General features: G+C 51.0%; 1 protein-coding gene across 4 annotated transcripts in view; it reads right to left on the reverse strand.

Annotated features, from left to right (window-relative positions):
- RNF157 (ring finger protein 157) overlaps positions 1-12,549 on the reverse strand; it is a 77,419-nt gene that overhangs the window by 36,695 nt on the left and 28,175 nt on the right. For all 4 annotated transcript variants that reach the window (XM_048817504.2, XM_048817505.2, XM_048817506.2 and 1 more), the window contains exon 3: positions 634-722. In XM_048817504.2, the coding sequence (XP_048673461.2) occupies positions 634-722 (89 nt within the window). The remainder of the gene's footprint in view (positions 1-633; positions 723-12,549) is intronic.

Consider the following 12,549-nt stretch of genomic DNA (forward strand, 5'->3'; position numbering starts at 1 on the left):
TGCATTTCATTTGGCTCCGATGGCTTGTTCCGACCCCGGCCGTGGGAGAGGGATTAGCTCGGTCTGGCTCCTGTTGTCACCTCTAATGACCCCGCAGATCAGCTCGGAAGGTGAAAATCCAAGAGACGAGCCATCTGTCCAATAACAGGAGTGGGGGTGGGACTTCTCTGCGGGACGCCGCCTCGTGGCAGCACCATTCATCGTCAGTGGCTTCACTAAGATCATGCTTAGTCCTCTTGATATGCCGGGTGGCTCTCAGCACACCATGCCAGGGGGGAGCTGACTCCTCCACTCCAGCATCTACTCATGAGCTTCCCCTCGCCAATCAGGTGTAGACGGGATTCTGGTCACCCCTTATTCCTTCCATTCAGGGCCCAGTCCCGCGAGATCCCTTCCTCGCAATCCCAAATCCCCTCCCAGCCAGCCCAGCGCCGTGCACCTTGCTTTAACCCAGACACATGCGTAGGTGCAGAGCTTCCTCTGGAGGTGGTTCGGGACGTTGCCTCACGGGTGGATTTGTCACTGCTCAGCTGATGTTGGCACCTAACTGGCTAAGCCGTTGGGATGCTGCAAGCTGGAGCAGGGTTCCTGGCCAGACCATGCAAACTCCCACCTCTGCAAACGGGGACTTACTTGACTAGGCGCAGAGTGTCCTTGCGGATGTTGATTAAACTCCTGAGTGTCTTCACCGGCTCCTGGGGGGGTGGGGCGGCGTAAGGAAACTAGGGTGAAAAGAGAGAAGATTGAAACGGCTGATTTTCGTAGCACCAGGGTCCCAGGTATCACCTAAGTCGAAATCGGTCGGCCTGCAGCAGAATACCATCCCCTGGCCAGGAGCAAGCGCTCGTGCCATGTCAGAGGCCACAGACCTCATCTCTGCCACAGGACACAGCCCCTTTCCCAGTATGGCCAACCCCAGCTTCAACAATCAGCCTCGACCCCGTCCCCCCACAAGTCATGGGGTCGGTTTAGACGCCATGAGATTTTTACGACAACAGTAACACGTGCTGGGGCTTTCTGTTTGCTTTTTGGCTGTTGAGACTTCCAGAGTCACGTGTTCCAGTTTTTGCTCTAGCCACAAGGCCCAGACACCTGCTTCGTCACTTTTAGCCGGAAGCCGAGATTCGCAGCAATCCGCTGGCTCCCGGGGACGGGGCTGTAAGAACAGCAGCACAGAGCACAAGGCCGCTGACGACATCGCCAGCCCAGCGGCACTCCTCCACGCAGGCCAGATCGTACCACAGAGAGCTATGTAGCCGCGGATGAATGGGACCCAGGACAACCCACGCCCTGACCCCAAGCAAAGCAGTGACCCGGTACTACCCCGCAACGTCCCCCCATCGTGTTAAGTGGGAATACGACCCCCAGACTCCTCCCACCCTGTGCCAAGCAGGGATCCAATACTAGCCCCATGCCACGCAGCCTGTGCAAAGTGGGGACCCAATCAATTGCCATGGCTCCACTGATGTGAAGGGAACTAGACTGAGTAGCCCCAGCTGAGGATCTGGCCCAGTGAGTCTGATCCTGCCTGGTGCGGAGCATCCTCAATTCCTCCTGACTTCCACGAGGACGGCAGGGGCTAAGCGCCTTGCAGGATCGGGGCCCTGGCTCAGTCACTCTCCCCCGGGGCTGCTTTTCAGAGACACGCAGGTTTCAAGGTAAGCACGATGCCCAGTCCAGGGACTGAGGTTCCCTGCCGGGAAGAGCAGAGCAGGCTAGAAGCCGAAGCCTGCGCCGGTACTGTGATGGGCTGTTGCTCAGGAAGAGACGGTGCACGGGGTTATCCCCCGCTGCATAGCAATGCCAACAGAGGAGCCTAGCAATGTCTCGTTTGGGCCTAGGTCACAGCCGGGTTTCCAGTCTAGCGCACAGAAAAGATCCCATTTGTGCCCGCAGTGAAGCACAGGGCATGCCCTGGACTCACGCCACTGCATTGGGAGGGCATCCTTACGCTGGTGGTTTCAGCAGCTGCCTCTCTGCTGCCCTAGTCTCTTATGAAAGAGACTGGAGCTTCCCGGCCTGATCCTGACCGCTGCCCTGAGTTCCCACTGAGCAGTGCAGTTTCCCACCACCCTGACACAGGGCTGGCCCAGGACTTTCACCCGAAACATCCTCAGAGTCGGCCCGATACCAAGGGTGCTAACAACTGAGCTCCTGAGGCCCTTTTAGGAAGCACCCACGGAGATGGAAAATCTGGGTGCACGAGTCCCCAGCATCCACACCTAGGGCCTCCCCTGGAGAGGCGCTGAGCATCTGGAACTCTTGCGGAAGCCCTGGGGCCAGCTGCTCTGAGGACAAAGTCCTGGGCACGGATCCCAGCAGGATCCAGCCTGCATCAGGTCATCCTCCGAGCGTCTGCCGCAGAGTGGACAAGGCTGCTCGTTTCCTGTGGCTGGACAGAGGGGGGGGGTCAGGTCCCCGCGGGGCCAGACCTCTCAAAAATGCCTGCAGCAGCAGCAGCCCGTCGTGCGCTCGCCTGGTGCGGCACCCGGATCTGCGCGGCGTCGGTACCAAGTTGGCTTTGGGGTGGCTCTGGTAAAGGATTTTGATTGAAGCTACCAAATTCCTTGCAATGCACGTGCACGTTCCTCTTTCACACCAGCCCAGCCAGACCGGGAGGAGGGATGGCCTTTCCTCCAGGCAGCCTGCCTGGCCTGGGAGAACAGAACCCTGACCATCCGCAAGGCCCAGGAGAGTAGAGGGGGAGCGAGACCTCCATCACCACTCAACCTGCCCTTACATGTTCTCACCAACTGGGGGCTTCAAGGCTGCATTGCAACATCATCTGGCGGCTAGGAGTCAGTGGGTTACTCCACATTGACATGGCTGTAGCAGATGAGAATCTAGCCAGAGTTCTCTCTCCTGACAGTGATATTAAGGGCTGACAATCCCATGCTACTGCACCTGTGGGCATCCGATAATGGCCTGTTTGTCTTTGGACCGATTGGGAAATTTCTCCTGGCCAGCAGGGTGACTGGAGCTCTCTGCTTAGAGTTATTGCTGAGGGGACGCTGCGGCTCTATTTGGACACTTACAGCATTCCAGAAAAATCCCCCTTTGGCTTGAAATTTCTCAGGCTTGTTCTCTGCCCAATGTTGTGAAGGCCAAGACTATAACAGGGTTTAAAAAAAAAAAAAAGAATTAGATAAGTTCATGGAGGATAGGCCCATCAATGGCTATTAGCCAGGATGGGCAGGGATGGTGTCCCTAGTCTCTGTTTGTCAGGAGCTGGGAATGTGCAACAGGGGATGGATCACTTGATGATTACCTGCTCTGTCCATTCCCTCTGGGGCGCCTGGCATTGGCCACTGTTGGAAGACAGGATACTGGGCTAGATGGACCTTTGGCCTGGCCCAGTATGGCCATTTGTATGGGAATGGAGTGCTGGTAGGATTCCAGTCAGGAACCTGAACTATCTGGTGGGAGGGATTCAAGTGCTGTCCAGGCTTTGACAAACATTTCCAATGTGGTTGGAGGACTCTAAAAGGGGCCCGTGGGTATCGCTGGCCTCGGGGAGGGATACTTGCTTTGCTGTGTTTGGGCTGAGGAGTAAAAAAGTCAGACAGGCTTTACTCCAGTGTGCTGGGCATGCACGGTGGGGAGCTGTCTGGGTGGACTTAGTGCTGTCATTATTCCTTGCTATTAACATAGATTAGACTTTCAAGGAATCCAAGGGAGTGATGCACCCAAATCCCATTGGCTACAGCCTTTGAAAATCCCAGCCACAGGGTCTGGTCCAAAGCAGTTCAAGGAACCCACCACTCCCAGTGAAATTAATCTGCTCCCCAGAGAGAGCACAATCAGTGGGAACAAGGGGTGCTCAGCACCCTGCCGGGCTGGGACACAAGCCAGAGGTACCAGTGGGGCCAGATTCAAAGGCCACAGAAGTCAAGGGGAGGCTGGGCTTTGGATCAGGCCCGCGGTGCTTTACAGCTTGGAACTACACCCAGAGAATGAAATGACGTCTCCATCCCAAGGCGGCTGTCACCCAAAGTTACCCAGAAATATGCACACTGCGCCAGACTCTGATCTCAGTTACCCTAGTGTAAATCCAGAGTAAGGGCTAAATCTTGGCCCCCGTGAGTACACCAGCAGTTCTGCCTCTGATTCCACCTGGATCAGGACTTGGCCCTAACGCCACTGACTTCAGAACTGCAGCTCCGAACTGACATCCCGGGAACCAGCCATTGCCACACGGCATACACCTGCAAGGGCTGGGATGGAACAGTCAGAACGACCCAACAATCCATCCTGCCCCTAACATCTCCCACTCCTCGGCAACGTGTTAATGGAGGACCGCAATCCCTCCAAACAGCAGCCCTGGAGTGCTTCCCATGCACGGCGCAGCTGGTTATGGCTGCCGTGGAAACCGTGACATTGAGATTTTACATGCAAACCAGTCGGGTGGTTGGGTTGTAAGGTTCCAGGAAGGTGGGCTGGTTTCTGCCTTTGATTTCCTGCTCCTTTGGATGGGAAGATAAAGCACCTTGGAGATCCTGGTTCCCCTCCGCTCTCTTCCCCGCCAGCCCTGTGCCAGAGTCTAATGTGTCCCGCATGCTAATGGTGCGTATTTTTAGACTGCTGATGCTGCAGAACACCCTCTCCGATGAGGATCCGGGGGACAGAGCTCAGTCTCTGCCTGGCTGCTATGGAATGAATATAAATTTGCCCATTTAACCAGCTGCACCCCCGGGATAGATGGGGAGAAATGGTATCTTGTGAGCCACACTGGAAGGTGGTAACGAAGTACTCTCCCTTCTTGGGAGGGCGCCTGACTCAGGACGGGCAGGGGCTGCAGCATCCTGGAGTCACCCAGAACTAATGCCTGGGGGATGGCAGGTACTGCAACTGTGCGTCGAGGTGGCCTTGAGCTGAGCGCTCAGGCTGGCTGCCGTTTAGAGAGACGACAGCGGGGCAGGGCAGCGCCTTTAGGTCTGAGATCACCAGGGAGCTGCCACTGGGATGGAAATGATGCCAGATGCTGACGGGCTCAGAGATGCTAGAGTCTTGGCAGCCAATTGCATTGCTCCTGGGACAGCTCTGCCGTTCACTCCCCTGCAAGGTCTGCTCCTCCTCACCCCACTTGGGGCACATGCAAGCCATGAAAGGTGCAAGGATTACACTAGGCCATTGTCTGGCCCCTCTGCAGGACTTGCTGGATGCAGAGTGGGGCACATGCTTCACCATCCTCAGGGTGGCCACCCACCCCTGCGCAGACCAGCTGCTCTGGAGAAGACTCTCTTACAGCACAATCCTCCCACAGCTTCTCCTACCCAGGCCAGCAAAGAAGTGTAATCGGAAAACAGATCAAGGGGGCAAAGCAATGTAAGCTGCACTAACCTGGCACGCAGTGAGGGCACACTAGGGGTGTAATTTATACTCATTTAGTATCCTGTGGGGGAGCAAAGCCAGGCTTTGCCCATAGTAAGGGCAGCTGCCCGTTAGCAGACCCTCCATGCATGGGCGAGCCATGCAGCTGTGACATTCCAATCTCATTTCCTGGGTGCTAACACAGCTGGCATTCGCTCTTTTTGGGTTTCCAATGTATTCTTTTCTCTCCAGCGAAGACAGATCTATGGCTGCAGACTCAGATATGCATCAAAACGCTGTAGACAAAGGCTGGCAGGAGCCACAAACAGAACAGTTTGACTCAGGGATGCTCTTGGTGGTTTTGAACGCACCACGGACAGTTGTTCTGGGTTTATGTAAATTCATGGGTAAAAAAAAAGAAATCTTTGAAAAAAATGGGGCCCATTCTGATCACACCTGCTGATGTAAATCAGGAGTAACTCCACTGTGAAACTGGGGTAAGGGAGAGCCGAATCAGCCCCCAGACAGTTCAGAGATTTGCACTATTAGTTGATCTCTCTCTCTGTCTCTCTTACACACACTTTCCCCTTTGTTCTAGAAGACAGACAATGCCGGCTCACATACTGCAAGTGGCTTTTACAATGCTTTGGTTGCTCTGACTGTGAGTCTGTTCAAAAGGAAATGGGAGACTGCACACCACATTCACCTTGCAGCTTCCATCAGCGACTGCACCTCTAAGCAGGAGGCAGGTACCTGCCGCAGACACGCACGGCTGGGCCTGATGCTCCCTGCGCCACAATAGAAGTGCTATATCCAGCGTACATGCGTGTTTGGGAAACCACAAGGCGTGAACACACATGGAGACAGTTGCCTTTCTTCTTTTTCGCTACTCTATTGTGGCAGAGCTCAGAGCCCCCACAAGGGAGGCGTGCTCCATAGTGCAGGGTATTGCACACACCAGAGAGAGTCCCCGCCCCAGAGAGCTTACAGTTGGATTAGTTTAATTCTTCTCAAGAATCACTTACTGCCAGTTCCAAACAGCGAGTGCCAGACTGCGAACTCCAGGGAGACTTTTCCGAGCGTAAATTTGGCACCCAACTCTCAATGCAAGTCAGTGGGAATCGGGCAAAACTCCCAGAGAGCTGTGGGATCCCAAGCCCGAGAGCTGGGAAAGATTTTCCTCTGCACAGACTCACTACCACCCCGGGAGCATTTAAAGTTATGAATGGAATCAGCAGGGCATGATCTTCAAACACCAACCCAGAGTAACGCTCCCCCGCACGAGAGAGCACAGGGTGCTCAGACACTGTGCAAACAGCCTCCTCATTTGAAATGGTTTGGCGCCACCGAGTGGCGAAATTACATTATTACCTTAAGCCAGCCGCGCAACAGCGGCCATCGGGCACGACACCTTTTATAACCGGGACAGGTAACTGGACAGATCCAGCTATGCTGGAAGGAGGCATAACTCCAGCTGAAGTCAGTGGCGTTCCACCTTCTTCCACTCGGTTTAACTGACTAAAGGGCTCTGACCCTCTACAGCGAGTCCAAGAGGACAGAAGATTTCTGGTGCAGAATTTGACTGAAGCCACGAAGCTCTAACAGGGCGGCCCTAGAAGAGAGATTACACCTGTCTGGCAAACCTTGTTGGTATAGCAGGCTGCTGTTCCACATTAATGAGGAGTCAGGCTTGGCCGAAAACTTGATTCTTGCTTCATTTAACGGGACACTTTCAAGTCTAGGAGATGGCAAATCAGAACCAAAACAAACCTTCTCCCCCAACAAAAATTCTTTTCTGTTCAAAACCATTCCCTTCTAACCAAGGATCCATCATGCCCTGGAATTCTCCAGGGCTGTAATCCAATGAAAGGGGAGTGTCTAAATGGAGGTCTCAGGTCTGGCTATGCTCCTTTCACCTCCTGGGTGGAGAGGTTCCAAATTTGGTCATGAAATCATAGAAATATAGGGCTGGGATGGACCTTCGGAAGTCACCCCCTGTGCTAAACCTAGACCATCCCTGTCAGGGGTTTGTCCAACCTGTTCCTAAAAGCCTCCAATGAGGGGGATTCCACAGCCTCTCTTGGAAGCCTATTCCAGAGCTTAACTTCCCTTAGGGTTAGATTGTTTTTCCTAATATCTAACCTAGACCTCCCTTGCCGCAGATTAAGCCCATGACTCCTTGTCCTATCTTCAGCAGACATGGAGAACAACTGATTCCTGTCCTCTTCATAACAGCCCTTAACATTCTTGAAGATTGTTATCAAAGTCCCCACTCGCTCTTCTCAAGATTAACCATGCCCCTTTTTTTAACTTTTCCTCAGAGGTCAGGTTTTCTAACTCTTTTATCATTTCTGTTGCTCTCCTCTGGATTCTCACCAATTTGTCCACATCTGTCCTAAAGCGTGGTGCCCAGAACTGGTCACAGTTCTCCAGTTGCGGCCTCACCAGTGCCCAGTACAGCAGAACAATTGCAACGCTCCAGTTAATACACCCTAGGATACTATTAGTCCTTTTGTGCAACTGCATCGCATTGTTCACTCATATTCAGTGTGATCCACTATAACCCCTAGATCCTTCTCAGCAGTACTACCATCCAGCCACTCACTTCCCATTTTGTAGTTGTGCATTTGATTTCTCCTTCCTACACACACACACACACACACACCTTTGCACTTATCTTTATTGAATTTCATCTTGTTGAATTCAGACCAATTCTCCAACTTGGCAAGGTCGTTTTGAATTTTAATCCTTTCCTCCAAAGTGCTTGCACCCCCTTGCAGCTTGGTATCATCTGCAAATGTTATAAGCATACTCTCCACTCCATTCTCCAAGTTACTGATGAAGATACTGAATAGTAGCAGACCCAGGACTGACCCCTGCGGGACCCCACTAGATACACCCACCCAGTTTGACAGCGAACTATTGATAACTACTCTTTGAAATGTCTTTCAACCAGCTGTTCAGCTATCTTATAGTAATTTCATCTAGACCACACTTCCCTAGTTTGCTTATGAGAATAAGCATGTGGGATTGTGTCAAAAGCCTCACTAAAATTTAGATGTAGCACATCTACTGCTTCCTCCCTATCCATCAGGCCAGTTGTTCTGTCAAAGAAGGAGATGTAGGTTGGTCTGGCATGCTGGCTATTCCTTAACCCTATTCTCCTCTAGCTCCTTACAAACTGATTATTTAATAATTTGTTCCAGAATCTTTCCAGGTATCAAAGTTAAGCCGACTGGTCTATAATTGCCCAGGTCTTTTGTTCTCCTTTTTCCCCTTAGAATCATGAAATCTATCATTTTGCGATCGCTTTCACCCACACTGCCTTGCACCTTTAGAGTCACTATCAATTCCTCCCTCTTGGTGAGAATCAAATCTAAAATGGCTTTGCTCCAGTTACTTCCTCCACATTCTGAAATAATGGTTTCACTGGAAACCAGACATCATGCAGCCCCATTTCATTCATGCTTTTCCCCCCGCACGTGAAGAGCAACTTCCTGCTTCGAGTCTGATCCCGACATCAGTTTTATACTTTCCAATTCCACTGACTTCTGCAGAGCTACCCCAGGTAGATTTGTGCGGAGAATCAACCCATCTAGATAGCGCTTAATTTGTGACGAAAGAGGTGCTGGGACTCAAGCAATTAGGTACCAGGGCTGAAGCAATTTTGTTTACTTTCGTAACTGATGTGCCAAGCCCTGGCATAAATTAAGCACTGCATCTAGGCTAAACTAGCTTTCATCTTCGATTAAACCTGCACCGACGAACAATAGCCAGAGAGGCAACATGAGAGAGAGCACAGCGCGTGCATCTCCTCTAACATGCTACAGCGACTCCAGAACAAGATGGCTTACACAGAAAACTGAAGGCGCAGTACACAAGAGTAAATACTACAGTTTCACAGCTTGCATAACTCCACAGTCTCAATACCATCTGGGACTGCTTCTGGCCACACTTACAAAAGATTCCCACCAACGTAACATCACTGATCTCCACGGAGTTTCTCCTGATTGTCACCACTGTAACAAAGCAGAATCCAGTCCTTCATTCTATTGCATTCAATCAGCTCTGTGCTAATGCAGCTATGTCTAGAGGCTGGGGTGATTGTTAGTATTAGAGAACACTTTTCTGTTAGGACGGGAAATGATTTGCCTCTGTAAGTTTGTTCCATTTTGCTGATCATAAGGAAGTGGAGACTTCAGATCTCGTCTGAGGTGATAAAGTGTCAGAACTCAGGCACTCATTAGCGCAGGCAGCCTGTGAGCCAATGGGACTGCACGGCCCCCAGCCAGTGACAACGTCCGTAAATCTTTTTTTTTTTTTTTTTTTTTTGGAATCTCAGACATCTTCACATTCCACCACCTGCACCCTCCCCACACACACAGCCTTAAGGAGGAAAAAGGTTGCTGAGTCATTAACTTCAAGGTAATAAGCTTTTTAATGAGTCATGAGAACTAAATGGAAACCCTGCAGTATTGCTAATTTCATCTGGAACAAAACGGTAGAGAAGAGAGAAATCTGTGCCGCATGATTGCTGCCCCTGACTTCCCGGCTATTAATATAAACGTCTCTGGGCACCCTGGATGGAAGAGTGCTCTGCGGTTAATTCAATAGCGCTGTTGGACAGCTGTTCAATTCTCTCACGGCTCGGCTTCAAGGAAACCCTGAGAGCTGCGGTGAAGCCAGGCTACACCTGAAGCACCCTATGCGATCTCTCAAAGCAGCAGTGGGTGTCTAACTCAACGGAAACCCCTTTCAACCCACGCCAGAAGCAGCACTGGTTAGAGTGGTTAAAGCACAGGTCCGGGAATCAAGAGATTAGCTGCATCTAGACTAGAGAAGTGAACCACTGGGAAGTGAGCCAGTGGGACAGGACGGGTGCAGGTCAGCCCAGTACGGCTGAACTGGGCATGCTATTTCAAATGCAGTTTGTACTCTGCATCTCCACTAATGCTCTACAGCCACGCAGACCTGTGAGTAGCTATCCCACAATGGCTAGCACGGCTCCCAACATTTTGATTTTGATGACACTTCGTTTTCTGACGGAAAACTGTTCTGCCCCAATTTTTGGGGCCAGCTCTAATAACGATCAAGTGTTTTTAAAAGGCCATGTGCAGTGTAAGTGAACAGCGCACTGACCTAGCTACTGTGACTGTTTAGCATCGGATAGAAGATGAACTAAACCTGGCTGGAAAGTAGTGGGGTTTCCTCCAGAAGATTTTGATAATTTTTCAATGTTTTCCCCAGAAAATCCTGGATTTTTCAGAGAAATATCAAAACTAGAATATCGACATTTTCCAGAGAGCAGCCACTTGTCACACAGAAAAAGGGGTTCAGTTGAAAACCCAAGTTTCCATAAAAAAAACCAATTTCAAGGAAGTTTTGACAAGCCCTTATCCGAACCACTTGACTGTGTTTCACAGGCCCTATACTGCTTACATCTAATGAAGGATCTCCTTTTGCTCAAGTGGAAAGGGCCTGTCCTTTGGGAGAGGGACTGCCGTTCTACCCCTTGCATCACTATGAAGTTTCAAGGGGTTATGAGATGCAGCAAAGGGCAACAGATAACACCTGAGTTACCATGGATTTGTTACACAAAGCAATTTCTTTTTTCAAACGAGAGAGCGGACCTTAGACTTGTTTTCCTTTTCAATTAAGAGCATTTCTCCCCGTGCTCACAAATCTATTGGGGCTCATGTCCTAACAGCAGGCAGCTCTGGTTATTTAACCAGTTTGGTTATGTGGTATCATAATTACTCAGCACATCGAAATAACAGAGCTGCGACTTTAGAGACAAACATCAACGTCTATAACACCTGAAAAGCCAACCCAGCACTAGACAAAGCTGTGTGAACTTTCAGAGTCTGGAAGAAGTTGTCAGTTTTACTCTGAGGGCCCAGTAGCTAAATACAGCCTTCTCGTAACAAGCATGTGGGTGATCAGGACAGGAAACAAGCGTGTGACTGGGGCTGTACACTGGGTTTCAACACCTTCATGAGCAGTCCTTGAGGAAACTCCTCTCTAGCCCAGGTTTAGGGTAGGCGCTTTAGCAAAACCTGCCCTGGTGCAATGTGATCATGGCCCACAGAGCAAATCCTCGAGTAACTCCAATTGCTTTGTGCGGGCTGCATTCCCTGCTTTGCACAATATGCCTTTCGTAACAACCGAGTCACCAACAGCTGAGAGAGCCGGTTACATTTCTAACGCCGTAAAGACAGCTTTCTAACCAAAGAGCTGCCACATCAGCCTGATAGAGTTACTCAAATGACACCGGGGCCTATCACCGGTAGAGTCAGGCACCAGCCCCAGAACGCAGCTCTGGGTCCAAACTCCTCCAACATACAGGTGTGTTTGGATCTGAGGAGCAGGTTAGCGGGTCTCTGAAGAGTCACCTTTCCTCCAGGGTGGCTGCTAATGCCGTTTCCCTGGCTGGTCTCAGCAGGGCCTTTGTCACACACAGTTTCTTTGCCGCTCAGACTCGTTAGTAATTAGCTTCATTGGCAGAGAAGCTTTTGACCGGAGTGGGTACTGTAGCCCCCGAAATCCACAGGAGCTTCCTGCAGGAGCAGTCGTGACATTTAAAGAACGGTTGAAACATCTTTATAGAAAATGAACCTGTTCTTCCGGGACGCTTGCTCACATGAGCACACCTATTCTGTGCATCTCTCCCAATCTATTTTACCGCTGAGGACGTTTAACATGGAAACCAGGGGGCCAATGTCAGTGTTTATCCACCCCCGTCCCCTTCCTACTGCGACCTTGTTCACTTCAGTGGGATTTGTGCATGCTCAGCGCCTCTCAGGACATGATACATGGAACATCTCCCTCAGCCGGACAGCAGAAAAACTGCCCCATGATGAATGATTCCAGGCCACTGGGCTGGTTTCAGCCCCTCGCCTCATTGATTTGAAACAGGCCCCATGGGCCTGGAGGATGGGGTCACAGTCAAACACAGAAACACACAGACGCTGAGTCGGTAATCATCAGAGATGGGCCCAACCAGGCTACAAAGTCTGGATCAATGTTCAGAGTCTGAAGCTCCCCCCACCAAATTCAGGGGGATTTGGAGCCAGAGATTTGGTTTTGACCCACTGTACAAAGAGGGGACTGAGAAAATTTGGATCAGGGTTTGGATTCCGGAAAAATCCACAGAGCTCGTGGGAGTTTGGAGAATCCCCAATCCCTACCTTTCTGAAAATGTATTAAGGAGGCTGTTGTGTATTCTGTAGCTGGAAGGAG

This window comes from Caretta caretta, chromosome 14 (genome assembly GCF_965140235.1).
Source record: "Caretta caretta isolate rCarCar2 chromosome 14, rCarCar1.hap1, whole genome shotgun sequence".
Classification (NCBI taxonomy): Eukaryota; Metazoa; Chordata; order Testudines; family Cheloniidae; genus Caretta; species Caretta caretta.